At 46.0% G+C, this 26,304-nt stretch overlaps 2 protein-coding genes across 9 annotated transcripts in view; both read left to right on the forward strand.

Moving 5' to 3' along the window:
* The window catches only part of CBFB (core-binding factor subunit beta), a 45,060-nt gene extending 41,309 nt beyond the window's left edge, over positions 1 to 3,751 (forward strand). For all 3 annotated transcript variants that reach the window (XM_082319549.1, XM_082319547.1, XM_082319548.1), the window contains exon 6: positions 1,480 to 3,751. In XM_082319549.1, the coding sequence (XP_082175675.1) occupies positions 1,480 to 1,502 (23 nt within the window). In that variant the 3' untranslated portion in view covers positions 1,503 to 3,751. The remainder of the gene's footprint in view (positions 1 to 1,479) is intronic.
* A 12,632-nt stretch (positions 3,752 to 16,383) lies between these two features.
* PHAF1 (phagophore assembly factor 1) overlaps positions 16,384 to 26,304 on the forward strand; it is a 37,184-nt gene continuing 27,263 nt past the window's right edge. For 5 of the 6 annotated variants that reach the window (XR_014229034.1, XR_014229035.1, XM_082320106.1 and 2 more), the window contains exons 1-3: positions 16,636 to 16,960; positions 21,898 to 21,980; positions 25,874 to 25,957. Coding sequence is in view for 3 of the 6 variants with exons in the window: in XM_082320106.1 (XP_082176232.1) it covers positions 16,897 to 16,960; positions 21,898 to 21,980; positions 25,874 to 25,957 (231 nt within the window). In the remaining 3 variants the exon portion in view is untranslated. Of the gene's footprint in view, positions 16,446 to 16,635; positions 16,961 to 21,897; positions 21,981 to 25,873; positions 25,958 to 26,304 lie in introns of those variants that run through there. The other variant, XR_014229033.1, reaches the window with a different exon arrangement.

Consider the following 26,304-nt stretch of genomic DNA (forward strand, 5'->3'; position numbering starts at 1 on the left):
TCATATTGTTCAGTGTGATCGTGTAAACATGGTCATTGCTTAAATTGCATATTTCAGTGGTGCAACTGCCTGCATTAAGTCTGTTCCCGCCTCTTTCGACAAAATACGAGAAGCCTTTCAAAGAAGGGAAGCGGTCACTTGTTTTGCATTTTTTTGGAGAGTGTTTTTTTGAAGCACTGAATGTGGCAGGTTATTGCAGCTGGTGAAACTAATGGAGCTCCACCGAATAATGCTTGTGTAGTGATGCCTTCCGCCAGCTGAGAATGTGGCCCTGATACTATTTGGGTTGCATGGTAGTTACAGGCCAAGGTGCCAGCTATTCACTCTGTAAATGATAAATAAAAGTATCGATACTAAAATGTCTTAAAAAAAAAAAAAAAAAAAAAAAGCTAGCATATATTATATATTCCCAGAATTGAAGTATTGCTTTAAAATTTAAGTATATCAATGTTTTTAAGTATTTACCTGCAGCATTTGTGTGTGGTACTTGAAAGCAGCCTGCACGTGTACAGGTAGAGAAAGTAGATAGCAGTGTCTTTTACTGTGACTGATACTACAATGACTGACCATCCTTACTTTCCTCTTTAAAATGCCATCAACTCAAACTGTTTAACAGAATCATTTATTTAAAGGAGAACTTATGTTACTTTTTTTTAATACAGGGGCTCAATCAAGTACCAAAGTTTTCTCAGTTTTGTATTATTGCTAACTTCACAGGTGCACCAAAGAAAAAAGTATGCTGCAGTAAAACCCCAACTTTTAAGAAGTGTTAAAATGTGTTGTCAATCTATAGATAAAATTGTGGTAGTGTGTTGCCATGTTATAAGTCTCTTTATTCCAGGAAAAGCTAAAATAAATGTTTCCCACATAAAAATACTGAGGGGAGATTTATTTGAAAGTGATGTAACATACTCTGCCATCTTGCATTGTAACCTTTCTCCCCAAAATCTTGATCCTGAAAACATGTACAGAAAAGGTTAACAGAAGGGAATTTCACAGGAAAGAAAATGTGTTTTGGAAGAAGAGACACAAAATTGTTGCCTAACTATTCGGGAAGTCTCCTGCTGACGGTTAAAGTGATGTTTGAGCCTGGCTGCGGAAGAGCCTCCGAGGCAGTCTGAGTGTGCACAAGCGTGTGTGCCCACTTGCTCCCGAGAGCACCAGCCCTGCCTGCCCCCAGGCTGGGTGGAGAGGCAGCGCCAGCGCTCCGTGCCCCTCCACAGAGAGGACGGTGCCCGACTGCTGGGTCCACTGCCCTCCTCTGAGATTCCTGTTGGTTCTGGGGGATTATTGAATTGAGGGGGAAAGAGAATGATTCTGATATTAAGAACTAATTCATTGGTTACTGTTTGAAATGTAAAGTTCCTGCCTTAGAATTGGTTATGGTCTTAGTCGTGTGCTTAATACAGTTAAGAAATGAACTAAACTGATAACTTCTAAGTCACTTTTTTGACTGTAAATATGTGTTTATTAATGCAGGCAAGAAGACAACAAGACCCTAGTCCTGGATCTAACCTAGGAAGTGGCGATGATCTCAAACTACGTTAATCAACAGCAGCAGGCGTACCATGGGTCTGCACACGTGCATTGCTTCTACTTGGCAAAGGATTTAATAAAAGACCAGAAACTGTGATAACTGGGTATACTATGGTCTGTTTCCTGACCTGCGGCAGTCAAAATCATCTTGAACTGCCATGGTTTGCACTATGTTTATGTTACAATACCTGCATTTCCCATTTTAAGCATGTAGCCAGTGGCAATTTGAAATTTTGTTTTTCTATGCAAACTTATTTTTGTTGGCACTATTTTAGTGAAATGGAAACGTATGCAGCTATAAAACCATTTTTCTCAACTGTAATAAAAATTGTCACTTAAAAATAGGTCAAGATATTACAGATTTAAAACTTTTTTTGTTTTTATTTTTTTTGGTCAACTGCTGGAAGCCAATGCATTCCAAGCTTAATTTTTTTAATATGGGCTTTTGGAATTTTGATTGTCCTTACTGTGCTCCTGCTTTGTTTTAGATATGCATTCTTATCTTTCTTTCAGTTTTCTTTTTTTCTAAATTTGCAAGACCTTCTTAAAACTGCTGACATTATTTTGCATTATTTCCAAGCTAAACCCAGTGAATCAGAGCTGTTGGAATCAGTTTTCGAACTTTGTGGGTTTGTAAACGTTACAGTTGCAGTATTCTTTTAACTGCTAACAATTCATTGGTTCCACTTTTTAAATGATAAAATCTTAAAATATATATTTTCCTGCATTCATGCATTCTGCCCCAGTATCTGTCTTAGATTTTATTCTGTATCAAGTGAGTTTGGGTGGTTATTATACCCCTGTATATAGTACTTTACTGAAACTCATCGGAAGTCGCAGGCTGGCTTCTGTTTTATTCAGGGATTTTTTTAAATAGTTCTTAAAAGGGATACTGCAACTCTACAATCAGACTCAACAGCATGTTAAACTGGGAACAAAAGTGATCAGCTGCCAAGGTGATATGTATTAAATCATGTTTAAGATAGCTGCTTTAAGTATATTTTATATCTTAGGCTTTTTGTAAAGTTGTGCTGAATGGTGAAAAGTTGAGATGAGGTTGTGGGCAGAAAATCTCATACTGTGCATAGGACACTTCTATTAAATCATATGCAAATTAAGACTACATTGCAGTATATATTGCATTTTCTAACAGGGTAAGATTTGGGATGAGTTAATCTGTGTGAAATATCTTTTTATTTGGGGTGATGGTGAATGGACTTGTTCCAAGTTTTTCATTGCATCCAATATTTGAAGAAAATTGATTGGAAATGTGATGTCATTTGGCTTTGTTAAAATGTGGTGCTTCCTGTACAGCCTGATTAATTAAAATGTCACTTAAATACCTTTTTAAAAATAGGTGATCTGATTTCAGTATTTTACGAATGATTTTGAAGGTAGAAACTCTGTATGGTTAGAACAGTTAAATCTCTGTTGAATTCTATAATTAGGATAATTACATTCCTTATTAATGGCAAAACAATTGATGCAAAAGAGGTCTTGCAAAAATGTAAGCAGATGTCAATGTGAAGGAGAATCTTTGTATGTTAATAATATGAATATTTAACATTCGCTTAAAATGTCAATAACTGTAAACTGTGAGAATGTCATCAAATAGAAATATTTTGATACTTCAATTTAAATATGATTCACCTGAAAGATAACCTTTTTCACTCTGTGGCCACGTATTCTTCTTGCTCTTCTTCCCCCAAAGAAATAATTTTTCTAAAGTGTTTCTGCAGTGAGTTATTTAAGGGACACACGCACGCATACGCACGCATCCCTAGCCTTGGCTCTTCTCTGCCGTCTGTGTATTTTTGATGGAATAGTCTGAAGATTTATTTTAAAAGGTTTTCCTAACGTTTCAGACAGTGGTTTTAAACCATAAGTACACAGGAAATTATGCTATCAGATATTAACGTTGCTGTCTTTGTGTAAATACTGAACTTTCCCTATCATCATTTAGCATTCTGCTGCTTTCGATATCTTAATGCTGGCATTAAGATCACAAGCCCTTACCCTCTGCTGGTTAGTGCAGACTTTTTAAAGTGCATTTTAAGTTATTGATGCAATTTGATATTTTTCATAATTTCTATTTAAACTGAAGTTGCATCATCTTTCTTGAATTCATCTCCTGTAAGAGTTGCCTTAAGCTACAAGATTGCTTTTGCTACTTTTTGTGTTGTATGTTTAACTTTCATAATAAACTTCTGTGTAGTGAAAACAAGTGGCTGTAAATTTATTTCTGACATCCTGGTCGTCCACGCTGACATATGTGTTTCTGGGGTAACTTTCCAACCTGCTGCCAGGGCAAGGCTGCCTTGATGTCGATGGTTAAAGCAATAGTGACATCCAGTGGTCACTTAACTAACCCCAACACCCCCCGTGTTTAGGGACTGTCCGAGGGGGTATTCATGGCACGCTCAGAACTTTTAATACAAGGGCATACACTAGAGAAAACGTGGATTTCACTGCCCTAAAACTCTTGTGGTTTTTTTTATAACTGATATGTGCTGCTTGCTCTGAAAGTGTACATCTGCTTAAGTAACCCTAAGAAATTTTCTTTCAATCTCATTGCCATGTTGTGCACGGTTGTAGAAGAGCATTGTTTATGGGCACGTTTTTATAGCAGCCATGGAGCCTTGCGAACTATGCTGCTTTGGACAAGGAGGAAAACAAGGTAGTTTGCACGTTGAAATTGAGGAAATGGAGAAATGTGGTAAAGTGCTGTGGGGAAAATATGAATGTTACGGGCTACACCCAAAAACCTCTTCTGAAGCTGCTAAAATTTTTGGTGGTATAACTTCCAATATCTAATATGGAATGACAGTGGTGGTTATGTACCGAAATCATGTAAAGGATCGCCGCCTTAAGAACTTGAGACCTGCAGTCTGCTTTGGAAGTGTTTACATGCAAAAGGACAAAGTATAACCTTACTTCATACTTGCAAAATCTGACTGTAAACAGATCAGAGAGTGCATAATAAAACCGGCATTGACTGTGACCTGTGGTTCTTCTGAAGATACTCTCTAGTTTGGAAGGGAGGCAGCTTTTAAAAGAGACATAAATGACAAACGATGTTATGCTGATTCTGTGTTCCTGACAGCAGGCTGTATCTTTGTTAGCTACTGCAGGCTCTGCCTTCAAAGCAGTTCACTTTGAAAGGCATCTTTAAAGAGCAGTTAGTAAAGCCATTAGGCAACTCCTTGGTTTACCCAAGTTCATGAAATGATTCACGTTTCTGCCCCAGGTGCATCCCAAGTGGAGGAGTGCCTTATTTGTAAAGCCTTTTCTTGAGTGGAGGCATCTGAAGGACAGCGGCACTCTGTCCCCTGGCTCCTCTTAGACTGAGTTTGCTTCTCGGGTGCATAAATAACAGAAGGAATCTGAAAATCTTCCTGTGTGAGGCACCTATGGCTTTTTAAAACATTACAATGCTTTTCCTCCGTTAGCATGACTTAGGGATGGCTGTGTTCAGTTTGGGAGTGAAAGACCACTGGAAATGCTGGATGTCTGGGACCTAGAGCCCAACCCAACCGGAGCAGGTGAGGTATGGTCACTTCTGGCTTGCTTTTTTAACCTTATGGTTACATGGCCTCTTCCTAACTTGAGAGAATCCGGAGTATTAACTGTTTAGTCCATTTTACTTAAGTTTCCAAAACCTGAATGAATGGGTTTCCTAGTCTGCCTTGAAGGAAGCGGCAGCTATCAGCTGTCCTGGCCTGGGCTCTTGGTCCCCCTTTTGAAAGCATGAAACTATGAAAATGAAACTGTGGGTGAAAAACAGCAGCTTTTCTGTTCCTGCAGGTCTGTGGCGTTTTGTCGAATCGTAAGCCTTGTTCAGGTAAGGGCTGGGAAGTTAAATGAAGGAGATGTGGTTTTCGAGAACTCCAAAATTGCATGGCCTGACAGGATCTTGGCAGAACTTCTCTTTTTTTTTTTTTTTCTTTTTTTTTTTTTTTGTTTGTCTGCCATTAGGTCAGGACTCCACTCCATTACAGATGTATTTATGAATCCATCCTGTCCACATAGAAATAGGACCAATTTCTGTAACGTTACGTTATTTTGTTAGTACATTTCCAATGCAAATAAGAGAATGACAAAAATGGCTTCAAGGATGAGAATTGCAGTGAGAAGTTACAGCAGAGCGAACATTTGCATAGGCACCATTTCTCATAACTCATTTGCCTGACATCCTGTCTTCACGCTGCCACGAAATGTAAATCCCAGTACATGCATATTCATCAGCTGCTGCACAGCTTGGAGCTGCTCAGGGTTTAAGTAACTTTATTAAATAGCTTTCTCAATTACAGGTTGAGATAAGTGAATTTCTAGAATTGCCTCGGGCTCATTTCTTAGAGCTCAGGAGCGAGGGGAAAGAGTACCGCCTCGGCCCCTGCTGTCACCCTGCAGTGTGTACCCCTGGAAAAACCTGTAGGAGGGGAAGAAGTTGGAAATGGGAATGTTTCTTGCTTTGCATTATGCTTACTCGTCCTGGTCCACAGTTCATCACAGCTGGTGAGACTTTTGCGAAGTCTTTGTTGCTCCCCACAACTCTTCTGATGAGTAACTCTGTTTTCCAGCCTGTTAGACTTAACCATGGTGTCTGGGGACATGGCTTTTCCCAGTGCTCCGCTTTCGTCTGTTCCACAGGCTGTAATTTTCTGTTTTTCACGGGAACTGGTGGCCTTTTCACCTTTCACCCTTTGCAATCCTCTCTCTTTCCCATAGCAGGTGATGAGTTAGCTTGAAAACAGAAAAACCTAGAGCTGGAGAAAAGTTTGTGCCTGAAAGCTCCTCTGTCTTTTCCAGCTCTTATCCACTGGTTTGCTGAAAGAGACTGTTCCGATGAGCCTTGCCTGCTTGTATCCCCAGCCCCTTTTAGCTACTATACCACCGTGTTTGCTGTTCACAACATGCAAAAGTCCAGCAGAACACAGGCCTAGAAAAACGAGCTGTTCAAGATAACAAACTTTTTGCCTGCTGGATGCGCTTGGCCTTCATAGCCTCTTATGTGAATATGCTGCTGCCAAAGCACGTGGCTGGGGTGGTGGTGCTGCTGCTGGGGTATTTCAGGAGTATTTCAGGGCTTTGGCCCTTCGTGGCAGTGATGCAGATCACGGCTCTTCAGGCTGTGCTCCTCGGGGAGATCTCGGACATGAAGAGCTGAGGTCTGCGTAGAGGGAAGTAAGCCGGTTCATGAAGAAGCCACGCGAAGGTAGATGTAACCGCGGAGGCTGGGTGGTAAGGCTTTGCCTTCGGGAAGTGAGCAGGTACCCACACGCCTCAGGTTGGAAGAGAAAATGGGGGCGAGTGGGAGGGAAGGGGGGACCCTGCGAGGGCTGGCGATCCTGACAGCGGCCATTTCCTTCAAGTCTGGCAGGCACTGTTGTGTTTGCCCTCGCTTTAGGTTGGCCAAAATGGTTGTGGCTCTTGGCTTGACTCTTGAGCGGAAGAGGGGACATGCGGTACTAAGGGCTCATAATTAGTGCAGTGGTTCTGGGTGCCAATTAGTGGATTTGGTGAGAGAAGCAGAAGGGATATCCCTCTGTACAAGCAAGGATGCCGGCGTCTGAACCCCCTGCATCCTGCTTTCTGGCCCGCCTGCCTCCTCTGCCTTCAGCTGGAGATACAATCTCAAGTCCCTGTTCTCCTCTTCCCACTGTGGTGCAGTTGAGCCCTTTGCAGAGCTATATTTAGGTCTTGTTTGTAATCATATATTGTATCATAAAGCCTTGCAGGAGGCGGGTCTGAGAGGTGAGCGGAGCCCGCTGCCACCAGGCAGACAAGCAGCCGCCTGGGCGAATGCTGCTGGACAGGGCGGCGTCCCTGCTTGAAGGCACCTTGCTGCCAAAGTTTCTCTGGGGCAGTTGGGCGCTCGGTGACATTCAGTGGTCGGATGTATTGAATGAATTGCCAAGGCTTGTTCCTGGCTTCTTCAGTTGGCTTGATCATTTTAACTCAACAGTGCAGCACCTTGTTCGTATTTCATACAGTTTTGCGGCAGTGGGCTGCTGTTCTTGGCTCCTGAAGGCAGCAAGGCAGGAGAGGCTGGTTGCAGCTGCCTGTGTAGTTGCAGGTTTCTCTTCTGAGCATTGTGCGTTCTTCTGCAGTACGTGCTGATACCTCTTCTAAAATCCTGCCCATCTCAATGTTGAAACTGCCCTCAAACAAGGCCCTTGGTCTGCACCTCAGCTGCCGCAGCAGCAATCCTCTCCCATGGTAAGCTATTTCTCCACAACCCCCATTTCTGAGTGCACAGAGCTGCACAGGGCGGGGAGTGACCTCCTGGTGAAACCCCAAGAGCTCTAAGCTTGGAGAAGAGCAGAGAGGTTGGCGGAGGGAGCACAGGTTTGCTGCTGGATTGCAAACAAAGCTGTGGGGGGAACAACTCTTATCAGAAGACGATTCTTAAGAAACGGGTGACTCCATCCAGAAACACCAGTCTAACCATCACCTCTGAGCCGGGAAGGCTGCTGAGCATCTTGCTTCCCAGAATGATGTGTCACCTACCCAGAAAGAGTGCCAGGTCCCCTCTTGCCCCACTGAGAGCCGAGCAGCCCTGTGCTTTGCAGCACCCCGGCCCATTCTCCCCAGCAGCCCCTGCTCCAGGGCAGCGCCACAGTGGGACACCTGCCCCAGAGCTGGGATGCTGCAGTCCCCTTCCCGGCACCAACCCTCTCCTTAGTGTCCTTCCCCAACACCCTGGGTCCTCCAGCTGCATTTGAGGACTGGGAGCCAGGGTGAGGAGGGAAGAGGGACACAGGCAGTGTTGCATGTACAGACCGCTCCCGAGCTGCCCAGCGCTCGCCTTCTGCTTGGGACAAAGCTGCTGCCGCCACTGAGAAGCCCCCAAGCCCCTTCCCAGCAGCGATGGCCCCAGCCCAGAGCTGCTCGGCAGATGCTCCCACACAGAGGCAAGGAGAGATCCTCTTTTTGGTTCTGCTTTCGGTTCTGCTCGGCAGAGCATGTCTGGTGTACGACCTTCAGGACCTGACCTGGTGTCGGTGGGTCCGTGGGGCACATGACTCTCCGAAACCACCAACCCCACCAAGGTGCCTTAGTCACTGGCTCCTTCAAACCCTCTGGCATCTTACCCTCTGCTTCTGCATCCCGAGCAGGATGTGCTGGCAGGGCCATGGGGCACCCCGCTGCAAAGTGGGATGAGAGGGAAAGAGGGAATAAACTGGAAAGTGAGACGCTGTGATCCAGGAGCGTGAGAGACGGCTGGAAAGGGAAAAGGAGTGGGGTGCAAAAGCAGGGTCTGCAGGAGAGACTTTGCTCCAGCTGGTTGCTTCTGGCCAGGGAGGGATGCTGGCCATCCCTCACAGCTCTCTGGCATGGCGCACGGCAGCCACGAGTCACTGGCCATAGCGAGACTTCTCTTGCCAGCAAACTCAGCTCATGCTCTGCTATGATGAGTTCATAAGAGACTTTTAACTGTGACAGATAGTGGGCCCTTTGAAAAGCTGCCTCATTACTGTATTGACGATCTGCCACCCTTTTACCGTGCTGCCCTGCGTTTTAGTGCTGTAGCCCCCTTGCTCAGGCTGGTGGCTTTAACAGTGCGTGCCCAATGCGTGCTGTGTTTGGCCCCCGGCAGGTAGCATGGGATCTGGCACCCCTACCTCTCTGAAACGATTTATTTCTCCAAAGAAAATATTGGTGACGGTGACACACCAGTCAACAGAGGTGGAGGGTTTGCATGGGAGACCCCCTCTCTGGCAGACACAGAGGGGAGCTCAGCTCCCTGCAGAGCAGATTTTCAGTGTTTTACAGCTTTCTGGTGTGTGAGCTGGACACCATGAGCCTGCGGCAGCAAGCACAGATGTCGGTTTGGGTGCAAAACTGATCCTTTGGGTGCAAGACCCTTTCTTGCCAGGGCTGGGCTGGCGGTGGGGGATCTGCACAGTGAAGTCCTTGCTAGCAGCACCGGCGGCAGCATAGGGTGAATGCACGTGCTCCTCCCGGCTCCCCAAAGGCCTGCAGGGCAGTTGGCTGGTATCCCACAACCATGAAAAACCAAAAATGGGACAGAAATGTAACTATGGCTATGGGCAACACAGCCACCGCCAGCCTGAGCGAGTGCCCGGGCAATTTCACGTGCTGCTCCCTGAAACCTAGTGAAATCTGGCACGGCGGGGACCGGGGTTGCTCTCAAACGTCATTTAACAAAGCTTGGCTGCAGGGAGGAATTTCCAGTGATGCGTGCATCGCACCAAGTAATTTCCCGCTGTGCAATGAACAGGCTGCAAAGGGGGCTGGGAGCTGTGAGCGAGGCTTAATGAGGATCTCTTTTGTTTGTTTTATCTGTCACAGCCTGTGAGTAAGATTCGAGTCACCCCGCGCTGCTCAGTTGCCAGAAGTCAGCGACAAACCGGGCAGCCAGAGATCTTCAGGGGCTCTGAGAGGGCTCTGTCACCCAAACCTGCTGTGCTCTGACTCATCTCCCGTTAAATGATGAAACCCCAAGCACTGGGGCTGGAGCAGGCTGGGGGGGGGGACGCTGTCCCCTCTGCCCCCCTCCTCCGCTTTGCCCCATGGCCCTTCCTCATCGTCCACTCGGACACTCAAACATCCCTTTTAGAAACATGTCTGGAGGTGAAACTCAGCCTGGGTGAAAGCCCTGCCACCCGCGCAGCACTCCTGCCTCTGTAAGCCCTTGGGATAAGGCATTTGTGGGATTCTATAGAATCCCATCTTTTGCTTTTTTAATAAAACCTGTGCTTTAAATTTTTTTTTTTTTTACAGAAACCCTGTGGTCTGCCCCAGGGTGAATTTTCCCACGAGTTTTTGATGCACGCTTAAAAACCCCAAGCACCTCACCTCCGAAGGAAGGAAGCGACCAGCAGCTCGCTGGACAGAGGCTCCCCTTGCGCCAGCTGCTGACGCCAGTGGCTCCGTGCTGACGGATCTGAGAAGGGCCGAACAACCCTCGCCTCTGCTGGCTGCCCCTTGCCCTGCTGCACCTCCGGCTCCCTGCCCGGCAGTGCCAGCACCGCGGGGAGCTGCACTTCGCACCCTGCCCACGCCTGGCAGCATCTCCCAGGCTAAACCGCTCCAAGAAGGAAAGAGAAACCAGCGCATCTGTTTCTAATGAAGCTGAAGCCAATTTAGATCTAGCTCTGCATGAATCAGAGCTTTTAAAATATATCTGGAGGGGCCGAGTTCTGCAAAACACACGTAATCGCGCTGGCCATCGAGCAGGGAATGCTGCCACAGCACCCAGGCAATGCAGAGGAGCTGCTGCTGTGCAGTTAACAGCCCCTCCTGCCCCTGCTTTTACTGCTGCTCCCTCTTTTTCTTGGAAATGCTTTATCCTCATCCATCCAGCCCTCCTCCCCGGCCCCTGCCCTTGCCCCAGCCCTGCAAAATGCCCTGTAAGGGGCAGGGGCCATGCCGGCTGCTCTTCTCAGTTGGTATTTAACATAACGTCTTGGCATCTTTGGGTGAGTTCTGGGAGCCTCCCATTTCTGCCCATCTCTAGACACCAAGCATGTTGTAAAAATGCAGGGGAAGTTTTGTAGCTGCCAGGTGCCCAAATCTGGGATTTGGGAAGTGATGCCGGTGGCCACCGTGGTCCTGATTGAACAAAGCATGTGCCGAAGCCTCACTGTGCTCTCCAGCCCATGCCAGGCACTCATTGCCTTCCTTGCCCTGGCCAAGCACAGGATCACCTCGAAAACATTTATTCTTGATGGGCTGCACGGCTGCGAGCCCAGCACACCCTGGGGCCGGTGGGGAGGAGGATGCTCTCCCGGAGTGTGCAAGCCCTAGCCCGCAGAGGCTTTCTGGACGAGGCTCATGACACGCTGGAGACTTTGTGTGCAGGTAATGGGCCTGTTGAAAAAAGGTGCTTTCTGCCCTGCCACCCCTTGGCTGCAGCATCCGCAGGCGGAGCAGCGGGGCTGCTCCTCACACCCTGGCTGGGTGCTGACGCTGCACATTCTGCCTGCGTTAACCTTGGCCACAGCTCCAGCGGGTTTCTGGGTGATTGAAAACATCCCAGCAGGGCGTGCTTAGTGCAGGCAAGGAGGGGAGAAGCGCTGAGCCAGGAATAATGGAGCCAGGGGTCTCCCCAGGGAAGGGCCAGGCTCAGTGCTGCCAGCCCCTGCCTGGCCGGGGACCCTCGTTCCGGCACTGATGGGGCGCAGGGTGCGGCACGGCTCTGCCCGAGCTGAGTCCATGGGTGCTGCCCACCTCAATGGGACTCAGGGCACCCGAAGCTCTTGGTTGTGGGATAAATTCCCTTGAAGAGGTGGATAAATTCCCCTAGAGAGTTGGGATAAATCCCCTGCAGAGAGTCTCAGCCCTTCCCCCAAGAGTGCAAGCAAAGCCCCCCTTGCTCTGCAGCTGGAGGAGCTGCAAACGCTGTTTGGAAACATTTCTAACTGCAAATCCAAAGCTTTTCAGCAGGAAATGCACCTCCAAAAAAATAAGAGCAACTTCAGAGCTTTATAGCAAATATCTTTCTCCCAACCGAAACAGCGCTGCCAAGTTTGGGGTCTGTTTCCAGCGCATTTTTCTGGGCAGCCGCAGGGCAGATTTCCTTACAGACATGATTTGCAGCGTCGCTGTTAAATCTCATCGGGAGAGGGCAGCTCGCCTTCACTGTGAGTTGTCGGCGCTTTTCCCCACGCACGGCTACAGCCCCACGCTCTGGAAGTCCTGGTGTATTTTTGGTCCCTTCTGGTAGCTTTTTCATTTTTTCCCCTTTCCTTTGACCGGCTGGATTGCAAAACCCAGCTCTTCTCTGCTAACATCTCCCCGCAGATGTGTCGAATTTATGAAAGTCAAGTAAAAACCTAGTAATTCCCTACAGCTGCCAATCCCACCCCAAAACGTGATGGCATCGTAAGCCTTTGGTAGCAGGGAACACAGATTGCCTCCAACGGATGTACCTGCTGCGGTTCCTTTGGTCTGAAAGATTAACAACTGAGCTAGTCTTTAAAAAAAAAAGTTATTATAATTTTCAGAAAGCCCTGCATTGCTTCCTGAGCCCTGGGACCAGACTCAGGTATTTTCCAAGAATTGCTCCATAATCAGGAGAGTGAGAATAATCTTTTTTTATTTATTTATTTAATTTTTACCTGTCCCAAGCCGCTGCCGAAATGCTGGTGCTTTGCCCAACCTGTCTTGAAAATGCCATCCTGCCTGGTGTCACTGGTGGAGCACGGGAGGGCTCCTCTGGTCGCTCCCAGGGTGTTTGGTTTCAGTTGCCCAAATCAGTCTCCACTCACGACCTCCTCAGCCAGGGAAAGCACCTGGTCCACGGCGGGGACACGTGGGGCAGCTCTGTCCCTGGCACCCCTGCCCCTGGCACCCCTGCAGACACCAGCTGCTCCCAGCTCCTGAACGCAACCTGCAGCACAGATGTGTCCAAAGGGAAAAACATCCCTGTGTCCCCAGGCAGCTCGCTGGTGCTGGCCACGTTAGGAGCAGAATGGGTGCTGGGGATTTTTCATAACCACTGTCTCAGCTGTGGGATGTGCCCAGAGGAGATGGAGGTGACCCCGGTGGGTTTCTGGCCTCTCTGCAGAGCTGATGGTCCCTGTGCAAAGCCCCCACTTCTGCTGCCTTCGGAGCAAGGGGCCCAAAGGCAACCTTCAAGCTGCTTGCCTTTGGTGCTGCAACTGTCATCTGTGCAAACGAAGAGGGGTTTTCTGGGATTTTTTTTTTTCTTTACTGATCTTGGCCATTGGAACAAGAGCTGTGGTCTGAAAGGAAACCAGCCCCTCTGGGAATCCAGGGAGGACGCCTTGGGTGCATGGGGGGTATTTTCCTGCATCCAGGGAAGCAGAGGGCTGGGGCTCGGTGATGGGCACAGACACAAGGAGGTGCTCTGTCTCCAGCTGTGCCTGTGCATTCTCTCTGTCAGGATGCTGCGGTGGGATTTTCAGCCAGCTGGGATTTACTGCTGCTCCATGCTTGCACCCTGGGACCTCACCTGGGAGAGTCACTGCAGCCACACAGGCTGGCCAGAAAACACCCAACACGTCTGCTGTACAGTGCTGCTGCCCTCGCCTGCCCCCCTTTCAGCTTTGCTCTGCCCTCCTAGTTATTTAAGGGGTGTATTTTAAGCTCAGAGACGTAGAAGGAGCTGGCATGCTCCCTGGATGAGATCCCCCTGTCAACACACTGGTTATTATTTTAAAGAGCAAAGCCCTGGCGTGGCGGTGGCTCAGGCACCGGCCCTGGCAGCATCGAGCCCTCCTCTGCCTTTGGTTGAGGTTTGGGGTGATGTGTGAAAATGGATGGCAGGGTAGAGGTGCATCCAGAAATCAATTAGCTCAGGATTTCTTTTTTCCTCAGTTGTATTTGGCTTGCTTTCTCTTTGCTTTCTAACCTCTGAACCTACACCGGGAATTCAGCTCGTACTTCCCATATCCTTTTTCAAAGGATACTGATTTTTTTTTTAATGAAAGCCCAGCCTGTTGCATTCCCCAGTTTGCAGCACTGGGCGTTCAGAGGGCATCACCCAACGCAGGAGTGATTTGGAGAAGAGTTTCTGCAAAGCCCAGCTATTCTGCATCCACCTGCTTTCCATCCAGCATCCCTACCTGAGGGGTGCGTGTGTCCTGGGCCCAGTTAAAAGTGGGTGCTGGGGGTGTCCTTCAAGCTGCATTATATAAATGGGGTAACAGAAGACTTCTAGCTAGATATTTCTTCTCTCAAGTACGTTCCTTAGATAGATAGATAGATAGATAGATAGATAGACAGACAGATAGATATGGTGAGTCGGAGTGCCGCGGGTGGGTTGTGATGAAGGATCAACCCGTGCTCCCAGGAGAGGAAGGGCTAATTCCTCTTTTTGAGCCAATAAAGATGTGTCAGAGGGCTGGAAGGAAGGGGAAAAATTGGCAGCACCTCTGCGCTTTTCAGCATATTAAGATGTCACCATGCTTAGATTAAAAAAAAAAAGCAAGGAAGGCATGAATAATAAATAGAGCAACGTGCAGCTGACTTCAAGGGAAAGCTAATTTCCCTGGGGCTCACTCCATGCCGTATACATTAAAATCTGGCCTGCTTTGACAGCTCTGTGACCCGAAGGCAGATGCTGAGAAACGCAGTGCTTAGAGCAGAGCCTGGCCGAGGTCCTGCTCCCAAACGCAACTGGGATTTTTTTTTTAATGCTTTGATTCCCCCTGCCAGCGATGGCTTAGTCTGCCCATGGAAAAAGAGGTTTGACTACGCCTGTTGGTATTTATGTATACTGGTTGTTAAAAGAGTTGTTTGAAATGATGATGGACAGCTTTTCTTTGCAGCTGGCTTGGAAGTGGTGCGTGCACAGCCTGCCCACATTGGGTTTTAGAGAGCAAAGCGTAATGCTTTGCCGTGCAAAGGCCGTGTCGGTGCAGCAGGCAGCTCACTGGCAGGCATCAGCTGAGGCAGGACCAAAAGGCAAATTACTGCTTTTCCACCCAAGAGCCAGGGCCTCTGGAGCAGGCTGGCTCGCTCTGGGCTTTATGAAGACCGTATGTTGCTGGTGACACAAGGGGTACACGGAGTGTCTGACGGGAACACGAGGCCGCTGGTGGGAAGGAGATTGCAGTGGAAAACCTAGCAGGAATTTTGTTTTTCTCTCTTTTTTTTTTTTTTTTTAATATGAGCAATTCAAACTTCTGTGGTTAGCTGCATGAAGGGTTTTCCTAAATGGTATTTTCCGCCCCGCTGCAGGATATTCTGTGTGATGGCTATTCTGTGCGATGGTGCTGGCCTGCTGCAGACCTCCACTGGGACGTGGTGGGCAGCATGCAGATGGTGGGGTCAAGCCAGGACCGAGCACCACCGCCCCGAAGGATGCAGCAGAGGAGAGGGGACAAGAGATAGGTGTCACCCAAGGAGAGGTTTTTCTGCTACCATCCTACAATAAACATGGAAAAAATGCATCTCCCTCCACTCCCTGCCCCTCCTGGAGCCTCGACCTGCCAGCAGAAGGAATTACAGCTGCTTCCAAACCCTCTGGACCCTCTTGAGTTTTCCATCACTTGTGCAGCCCTACTCCAGCGGGCGTGTCGCTTCACGTGAGTCTGGCACGAGTCCGTACCCTTGGGTTTTGTCATGTTTCTCTTTAATTCCCTGCTTATGTTGGGCAATGCTTGACCTGGTGCCATTCATCTTGGATCAAATTTCTGCTGTAAAAATGAGTGTGACGTGGGGTGTTGAAGGTGGTGGCAGCCTTGGGAGGGCAGCAGCATCTCAGCATCTTGGAGAGCTCCGTTATCCTCGTTCATTGCGTGGATGCCAACTGCTTGCACCTGGGGTCTTCTGGGTCTGAGCAAAGCAGGTTCATGCATGGTGACCACCACCCCAGGGGAAAGGTTGGACTTCTTTAGGGAAAAAAGCTCAGCATTTGGCTACCACAGCCGCTTGGGTGGTGATCCACCTGTTTTCTCAAATAATATTGCAAAGCCAATGACCTCGTTAGGACTTTCTTCCTCATCGAGTCATTCCTGAGCTTGTTCCAGTAACTTTGCTCGTGCCAGTGACTAATTTCTCCTTACCTCCTTCCTTCATGCCTTTGGCCTCCACCCTGGCCTTTCAACTGGAAAAACTGGATGCGACTGGGTTGGTTTGGGTTTGCCTTTTTTTTTCTAATCCTGAGCTTACTGTGCGGGCTGTGACACGGTGTAATTAGGGCTTGTGTTGTAGGTCTGACACTCGTCTGGAGACAAGGGCAGGGGGTGACAGTGGGGCTGGACCCACCACCCCGAGGGCAGCCCTGAGGCTCCGGCGGTGGGACTCGAACCGGCGGACTCCGCCTCGCCAGGCCGCCACCTTCCCCTCTCCCCTACGCTCTGGGGGCGGGGCCGGGGTGGCTCGCCCCGCCCCATCCCCGCCCTCCGCCCCGCCCCACGCGCGGGCTCGCCTGACGACAGCTGCAAAGCACTTTTTCAGCAGCCGCAAGTGAGGTGAGTGGCGGCCCGCAGCGCGGGGGGGGAGTGGGCTTTAGCCCCCCCGCTCCCCTCCCCGGCGGGCCGGGGCCGCCGTCGGTACCTCCGGGCCCAGCGGCGAGGCGGCGGCGGCGGCTCCCCGTCCCCCGGGGGGGCGGGCGAGCGGGGCAGCGGCTGCCCGCGCTCGGTGGCCGGCCCGGGGCGGGGGGAGGCGCGGAGAGCGGGGCCGTGAGGCGGTGCGGGGGGATCCGGTTGCCGTGGCGGCGGTGCCCGGGCCCCCCCCTCAGCCCGGCGCGGGGGCTCCGCTGTGACTCAGCGCTGTCCCCCGGGGGGCTGGGGTGGCGGGTCCCCTCGGGGGGCGGCTGCCCGGCGCGCAGGCAGCCAGCTTCCCTCCTGCTTCCCTCAGAGGTCCGGCGCAGCGACCGGGTGACCTGCCGTGCCAGCCCGCGGCCTCCAGCTACCTGAGCCAATGCTAGATCTGGAGGTGGTGCCCGAGCGGTCTCTGGGGAACGAGCAATGGGAGTTCACCTTGGGTAAGTGTCTGCCTGTGTCTCCCCGGAGCTCGCCCCGGGGCCCCGTCTGCGTGAGCGGGGTGATTCGGGTCCGCTGGTGATCCGGCTCTCGTGAGGCTTCTCCCAGCGCTTTCAGCGAGTTGCAAGAGTGAAAGGGAGAGAGAGTTAAAGCTCACCTTTTTCTGTCGCTAAAAATGTTAATGTACAAGCTTTAAGGATTCTCTTGTAGTGTATAGTCTCATCTTTAGCTTTTGCACACCGAGTTGTGCTTTGTTTATCAGCTTGTGTGCGTTCTTCTACTCATTTACCTTGACTTGTCTTGCCTTGCCATCTTAGACTGGTAATATTTTTAAATAACTCCTAAAAGAGGGGGCGTGGATGTGCTGACTGTCACCTGAATATCACCTGACGTGTATCAGCATCTTCAACTGCGCGCTAATACTTAGCATAAATGCTGTGCTTTTCTGTACAAACCTTTCATAAATACGAGTTGAGTTTCACAGTTTCTTTGTGTCATTGCTGGATTGCGACATTGTAGTGGAGAAGGTAAACTTTTGAAGGGTTTATCTCAGGGTTAGATAATGAGTATTTCTCCCCACAATGATTCTTATTTTTTCATCTCTCTGAGAGGTCCTTCCTTACCAGCCATTGCTCTATTTACTGCCATGAGAAAGAACTTTCCCCCAGCTGATGGAAATTTGGCTGGTGCTCAGCCCAGGGCACTTAAATGTACTGCTGAAACTTAGATTGTATGGATTCTTCAGACGACCTGTGTTTTCAAGCAGATACTGGTAGTCCTTAAAACTCTCAGAAAATACTGTAGCTCTCTCATTTTCCAAGTGATTGTTTGAGATATAAGCACTGGATGCTTTCTCTCAGTTTTCCGTCTGCTGTTGCTCTGTCTAAAGCGCAGTTAATGGTAGTAGTAGTTTGGCTAATGTAAACAGGGCTCTGCATGGCAGCCGACTGTATCTGCCAGAACTTGAGTTACACTTCTACTTCTGTGGCTGCTGCTGTTGTCACCTGTGACGGCAGGGGGACAGACTGTTCCTTAAAAACAGTTACACAGCTTCCGTGAACTTGGTTTGCACCAAAAGAGGGTGCTGTGACGTGGGGTTGTTTATATGAAACCCCTCAAACACAAAGGGCTGTTTATGCTGCTGTGACTTCAGAGTCAAGTACAACTTGATGGTTACCGGGAGCGTTAGAATGGCTTTTGGAGGCTAATTATAGTACCTCAGGTCCCACCCTTTGAAATCTCAGTGATCTTATACCGCTAACGCGTTACTGTGCGCTCTCAGCTCTGCATGACCTTCTGTGATCCTTTAGTGCCTGTATTACCTGGAAAGAAATGCAGTTTCAAATTATATACCCTGACAGTCTTCATACATATGTAGTACTGGCTTCCCCCTCATTCTCCTTATAAAAAACAAAAAAGGGGAGAGAGAAAACGATTTTCATTTTCCCAAGAACCTCTGAAGAAGCTCATTAATGCAATCTCATGGTTAAAATTATATATTGTGTCTCTGTCTATGTGTACACACACACAGATGCATAGATGTGAGAGGAAGGAAACTCAGCTGTAATTCCTGGAGTAAACATAGCCACCACGTGATGCGTCTAATATATAATTAGCATGACCTGCTGGTATAGAGCAGGAGGCTGACTCGGTATTAAGATACTTAACTTTGTCTTGCGCTAGTGGTGCTGTATGAAAGTTGTCCCTGCTGATAAAGCTGGTTCAGCTGTGTTCGTGGTAGCGAGGTTGGAAGCGCCAGTGTAAATGGGATTCTCGCTGCCAGCGGTATTCTACTCGTCGTTTGTTTAGATCTGCTCTTAGCAGAACTAATGGCAGTATTCCTGAACTGCTGCTGACTCTGGCTTCCAGTATTGTGCCCACAATGGAGATGACTGAGGGGAAATGCCAGGAAAATTTTTTACATGAGTTTTTGGATTCTGTTTCTGGCTCCAGTGTTGACTCACTGTGTGACCAGAGCATAAAAAATTCAACCAAGGCTGAGTTTTGTGTTCAATTAGATAGGTACCTGTGTCACTGCACCTCTCGGGCTATGTTCCTGCTGTTTTAAAGGAGGACAATTAAATACCTATTCTGTAGTGCCTATAGCTGTATTATTAGCGTTTGAGATGTATAATTTCTAAGGCGTACTTGAATTTCTCTTGCTTTTTATACTTTCTTTTCCTACTAAGTTTCACTTCTCTTTATTTAATGTGTTACGATTGATCTTCTCTTGGATTTCCTTGTATTCTTCTCTTTTACTCTTTATTCACTCCTCTATCCCCCTCCCCTCCAAGACACACAGTATGAGCATAGACTAACGCTTCAAGCCATGTTGTTCACAACCAGTGTATGTGAGAGGAGTGTCTTGTGTCACTTGTATCACTCCAGCATTTAGAAAAGGGAAAAGTCTGTGACAGGAGAGTCCTAGCACTGATTTTTGTGGGTGTTATTTGCCATGGCTCGGTTTGGTTGACTGTCTGATGTGCTGGAAACCATGTTTGCCTCCCCGTTCCCCCTGACTGGTGAGCAGAGGAGAAAGAATTCTTTGTTTTCCTCTTTGACTGCAAGGCTGACGAATGTTGAGGAAAAGGGGGTGTTGTATGTGTGTGCGCGTGAGAAGGGTGGAGAAAAATAACCCAGTTTCTTTACTCCTCCTTTGGCTCTCTGCTAATGGAGGCAAAGGGAGGATACTGGCTCCTCCATGCATGTTTTAGGAGAAACATTCAAACTGTTCTCAAGAACTATTCTCAGAGAACTTAAGTTGCTCAGTGTAGCTTTGCTAAGCAGCTGCGTGGCAAAATCTGCTTTATTTTTAGTTGCTGAAAACTGAACAAAATCAGTCCATGTCCATTTGCTTGCAGCTTCAGAAGGCTCTGAGTAAGAGAGTCACATGAGCCATCTGTTTGCACACTTACCAACCCAAGATTGCATCAGTTTACATCGGACTACAAACTGAACTTCGTGTTTGTGTGCACTTTTTTTTTAACTGCATGCTTTTTTACTGAAACCTTACCTACTTCTGGCGCTTGCCGTCAGTGTATAGATCCTGTCAGCTTGTTCGCTGGCTTTGTTTGAGCCTTTGCCACTTGTTTTTTGAAAAGAGGTCATGGTTTTACCTCTGCAAATCTCCTAGAAATACTGACTTTTAGAATGAGTTTTATACTCTTAAATTGTCTTTACTTTTTTTGGAATCATAGTTTTTACTAGGTTAAGAAAGGTGGAACTTTTACAGCAGCATCTTTGATCTTAGCTTCTTGCTGTTATTTATGTTTCTGTTCCATTTTGAAAATATTTAACACATAGTAACTGTCTTTTTAAAACTCAGCTGCTTAGACTATAAGACAATTGTTATTTCCTAGATGATAAACAGTGCTGTTTTATTGTGTGGCTCTGTGCATTTTAATTTTATTACCATTATTAAAATAATAACTATTCTTTTTTATTTTATATCATCTTCGGGTGTATAATTTCTAGCTGCAAAAAAAATTGTTTCCAGGATTACGGGCTGATGTGAAAAACAATTTCACAGAAACAGTTGTATATTGTATTTACAAATTGAGTCACTGTAGTTCTAATCTATAAGCCTGTTTTGGCAAAACTTGGTTTCGTAATTGCAGAAAAACTGCAATGTATGGGTGCAACAGGTGCCTAGCTTAGTGCGACAGTGAAAAGAATTTTTTTTTTTTTAGTGTTATGCTAGTATTACATTAAAGCAGTACCTATGGTGATCTAGGCGTGTGTGTGATATATGTATATATGGAGAAAGAGGGAGTTTTCTCACTTTGGTACTATAGATAATGTCTAAAAGGTGCTTTGGAACATGATGTACGGTCTGAATTTGAGAGGTGTAGCTAGTAACTAAAAATTTGAATGCCTGAACTGTTAACTAAATAAAAGTGTAGGTCCTGTGGTAAATTTGCCTTAATCAAGGCAACTTTCTTCATGTTTAAAAACTAGAAATAGAGAAGAATGGGACAAAGAATGTAAATAAAATGTCAGATAACTAATCTAAATTGATGTGCAGTAATTAGTAGGGAAATAAAACTTTACAATTATGAGCTCATAACCTCTCTTTATAAATGTCTGCTTTGAATCCAGGAACACGATCACATTTCGTTTGGAAAGGTAACAAAGGTTTTAAGTGTGATAAAGGATGAGATGGTGTGGTGCTATTCTTTCTGCAGAATCAGCTGCTTCATTCCACTTCAAAAATTTGTAGCTGTAAAGATAAGATATACACTGAAGAAAAATAAAAACAAAACAACAACAAAAAAACCTTGAAATTGTGTTAGAGGGTGAATGACTATTAAGTGTATTACTTCAATTGAACCAAATTGTTTAGTATGTTTATCTTGTCTGTAAACGGAGAAGATAAGGTTCCTTCCTTGACACAAATGCAGCCGTACCAGCGGATAATGTGGCCTGTTAGGTCTAAGGAGAATCATTTCTCCATTTTATTATTTGTATCTGTCTTGTACAACTACTCAGTACTTTATCAAGTGTGATAAAGGGTATGCCATAAACTGTGGTCCGGGAGCCTACTGAATGCGTACAGGAGTGCTCTAGCCAGCTCTAGTGGAGTTTGGTGTAGGCTATTTTATCAGTTATCGGTTGTTTGCCCCAAAAAGCAGAAAATTTTGTGCATGGATTGTAAAAAGACCTGTGCTTTTTCTGCCTGAACTTTGCTGTTTAATTGCTAGAGATACTTCTCTTTCATATATGCCTAACAAACTGGTAGATAAACAGTGACTTTTCTGTTTCAGGAAAACAGGTCTGTGCTGATATCATGAGTCAAGTAGGCTTATTTGTTGATTGCACACCTTTCTGTTGTAATGTACTGTTTGCTGATGACGGCTCTGTTACCTCATCTGTAACCTTTCTGTTAAAAAACAGTTAGCTGGTCTCCGAACTGAAGAAATACAACTGTTTTTATTTACAGGAATGCCATTGGCTCAGGCTGTAGCAATTCTTCAGAAACACTGTCGCATTATCAAAAACGTCCAGGTTCTCTACAGTGAGCAGGTGAGTAGTGCACGGTCTGGCTGGGTCATTTGCCATATTGTGTCCCAGAATTAAGGCATTAGGAGGTATACTGATGCTGTGTCATGCTAACATACGTATTGTATGAGTTGTGGAGCTACTTGAAATTGAATTACACCAAATTATTGCCACCACATCAGAGGTGTAGCTTTTATAACAGTTTCACGTTAAGTGTAATAGTCCTCAGCACAGTGCAGTGATTTAACAGGTATCGGTTTTGTATATGCGGTGGTGGGGTTCATATTGCTTTTCCTTTAAGAAAGGAAATGTTCTGTAATTAGCTGGATAATTTAATTCTAGTCTTTTTACATTATCATTTTCAAGCATTGCAGTATTTTTGAAGTACTGAATCGTTCATTACTTTCTGCTTTCGTGTTTGGTTCAGTGGTGATGAACCCCCTGAAAAGGCTTCAGTGCTTTCTCTCTGGATCTGCAATTTTGTCTGCAGAAAGTGGATGCAAGAATTTGAACCAGCTGTAGATGTTTCAGTCATTCTTCATAACTAAGTATTAAGTTCCTAATATGTTTGACTTCCATCAAAAAGGGGACTAAAAGTGAAACCTTTCTGCTAGATCAAATAAAATGTGTTATATACCCACCTTTACTTTCAAGGAAGTGGAAGGGAAGAGGTGACAGGACAGCAGAAGATTGTGACTCTCCAAATGTGTATTATGTGAAATGCACGTTAATCAGAAGGTGATATTCATATGTTGTAGGTTACAAATCTTTGCATCAGGAAAAAGGCAAAGTCTGCTAGAATGTCAGTTTGTATCAAAATACTGATTGAGGCCTCATGCATTCGCAGTGAATACTGAAAGGCTAAGGAACAAACTTGACTCTGGCGTTTACTGCTGGATACGTATTTCATATAATTAAATGAATTATCCTTTTTTGTTTCACATTATGTAGATTTATGGGTTTTATGATGACTGAATTGCAAACTGAAAATCTAGCTCCTTGTACTTAATGCATGGGAGCATCTGTCAGCAGTGAATGTATTCCTTGTTTTTTGTATACTTTGGAGGTTTTTTTTAGTTTTTCTTGCCACAGCACACTCCAGAATTATTTCTAGGTTTGTTTAGATAAATGATGAGATTCCCATTCCTCTCAGGTTTGTAGAATCACAGAAGGATTAAGTGGTCCAGTGCTAGAAGGCAAGGTATACTGCTGCTTGGCTTTTTACGCCTCTTGGAAAGCTATATTGTGCTTGACCACGTATACCGAATTTTCATTCGATCTAGGAGGGCTGGGGTTAGGGTTTTTCTCCCCAGGCTGTAATAAATGTAAAGATATTTTTAACATCTGCACAGTCCAACAAAATAATAGTTCTCAACTTCATGGAATAGTTGTGCTGATGATATTTTTTTTCTCTATATTATTCCAATTCAGTACCTGATATCGGTGCAGGTTTTTTTTCACATGCCACTCAGGGCCTGCAGTTGACTGTCTGGCTATATCCTCACCCTTGTGCAGAACATCATGCACTTCATTAGCAGCTGAGCTGCTGCTGCAGTTCTGAGAAGATTGAAAGCTTTAAATAAATTTTGCCATGCACAACTTCTATCTAGCTAAACTATACATGAACAGCTTTCATGTCTTTCCTCTTTGCTTTCTAAAAGAATGCCTTTGAGCATAGTGATCAAATGTTATTTAAAGGCGTTGCATCTAAAGCGCTGAATTTCTGATTCTGGAACTCCAGCAGCGAGTATTTCCTTTCAAAAATTTATATGACAATTCAATGCAATTAGATCTGCCCACAGCTCTCTCTTTTACTTGACATAAACGGGATGCCCAAACTGTGCCAAAAAAGCTTGATGAACCCTTTTCTGTGACTAAAGAATTTTAACTCCTTTTTGGTCAGTTTAAGTGGGGTACTTAATTGACTTTGTATGTTTTCCTAAGCCTCTTCCTCTGGACTTGTGTCGATGGGATTGTTCAGTGATAACAGTTTTTCCTGCAGCTTTATGTAGACTAGCAGTGTAACTGCACATCTGAGTTGCTTCCTTCAGGAAGGACGCTCCTGTTGCTTCCTGGCATCATCTTTCATACTTGAGGTTCTATTTTGTGTATTAAGTCACATGAACTAAATTTGTGCCCTTGAAACTTTTCTTCTATTAGAAAATACGCCAGCATAGAACAGAAGCTATTTGCTGTACTAATTATCAAGCTTTTCCTCAGATGTTTGGGTTTTTTTTCCCACCCACTCGAAAGTACTTGTAATGCTCTCATTAATTTTGGAATACCCTTATGAAAATTCTGTTTAGAAACCAATGAAATGCAGAACATATCCCATATCAGAACTCTCTTGGTATATTTAAATGTACCATGACACATGTTTTTTTTGCTCTGTCTGTAGCCTTTCTAAATTAGATTTATAAGGGATTTAAAAAAAGACCGTCAGGATCAACATTGGACCTTTTTCTCTCAGACTCATGGCTATATTGCAGTGCTGCTTCAGTTCTACACAGCATCATAAAAGTTTGCCAGCAATAGTGAAATATTGATGCCATCGTGCAAGGCGCTGTGAAGATTTCATTTCGAAGACAGCTTACATGCCAGATCACCGGTGTTCAAGAAGGATGAGCTCGAAATGAACCTGCTTCAGGAAAAGCTACTGCAGTGATCAAGGGGAATGGGAAATCTGCATCACAGGGGATTGAAAGCCCTGTGGCTTGTTTTGACCTAGTGATGTGAAGTCTAGGATCTGGTTACTTAAATACATGGTTTGGGAAGGGGTGGGGGATGCATGTGAGAATGCACAAAAAGTATCCAGGCTAGAAGACAGTGCTGACGTGAGAATAAAGAGGTGGGAAAATTTAGGATGATTTAGACTTCTGGCAGTCAAAACATAGACCTTCTCCCAGCAGAGCAAAGGGGAGAGTAACAGTTTTTAAGATAGCTTATGCTTAATTCGTAGAAAGGGCTGTATGGTGTGGCTGCCTGCTTTAGAAGCCTGTGTATGCCCCAGATGTCCCATCCCCATTCTGTCTTTTGCTAGATAACTGCTTGGTGCAATTCTAGGACATGAATATTGCTGCCTGTCTGTTGTTCAGCCTTTTTCCTCCTCTGAGGAGACAGTTGTGGAGGGTAGAGCTTTTTGAAGCAAATGTGCTTTAGATGGTATACGATCAAATAGCTGAATTAGAGCCAACTGACTGTGTATGCATGGATTGTACCGGTATAGGAGTGAGCGGCTTCCACAGTGTTGCAGCAGACTGAGATGGCTTAGAGCCTATACAGACACCAGTGAAGCCAGTGGAATGTCTCCTATTGACTCCAGCAGACTGCAAATTAAGCCTTTAGTTGTTATGATTCACAGTAACTAAGGAAACCTAAATTCACAACATAAATCTGAAGCCTTCCTTTTGAGGCCTGAAAAAAGACTGTGACACTCTCGATTTTTTCTTTTTTTTTTTTTTTTTGAAGTGGAAAGCCCTCTCACCATCTTTTTGTCAAGCGTATGCTTGGTTCTGATGCGAGACTTGGTGAGATGGGCTATTATTTTTGTGCGCCAGGAATGCAATGGACTGTCCCTGCATGATGTCTCTGATGCTAAACTTGGAATGTTAATTTTCAAGGTGGTGGGTTTTTTTCCCCTCACTTAAAGTAATGGATAGCTGCCCTTCTGGGAGTTCTTGCAGGTTGCAGATCTTGCACAAGCACTTCTATTTCTTTTCATAAGGAAACTGAAGGGGTTGAGAGGTTTGGTCAAATGTATTTTCATTATGCTTATTTGTTGAACAAGTGGTTGTTTTCTGAGACAGTTTTGTTTTTCCAAAGTAACTAATTAATATTTATACAATGATATATATCTTCACAAGGAAGCCTTGAAATTAAAAGCCTAACAGCTTTTTTTTTTGTTGTTTGTTTTACAGTCACCTCTTAGCCATGACCTCATCCTTAACCTGACTCAGGATGGAATCAAACTGCTGTTTGATGCTTTCAATCAGAGACTTAAGGTAATAAAACACCCTTCCTGCAAGCAAAACAATGCAAACCAAAGCCCTAGGATATATTGACACTTAACAGAGCATAAGTATGTGGTTCTTTTAGACATTTAATTTGCCACATACAGTGCTCTCTTGTGATTATGAACTGCCTTTCTTCAGTGTGGGGATTAAATCTTTGTTTATAGGATTAAGGTACTTTAACGTTGTACTGGAGACTGTAAGAGTGCCATTGGAGTGTGATGGTCCAGTGTGGTCGCACTTGCCCATCTTGTCTCAAGTTGCAGCAGAAGCTGTGAAAGGCCGTTACTAAAGCTAAGCCTAGGATTTGAAATCAGATCATGGGTTAATGCAAACCA

The sequence above is a fragment of the Platalea leucorodia genome (genome assembly GCF_965183815.1).
Source record: "Platalea leucorodia genome assembly, chromosome: 8".
Lineage (NCBI taxonomy): Eukaryota > Metazoa > Chordata > Aves > Pelecaniformes > Threskiornithidae > Platalea > Platalea leucorodia.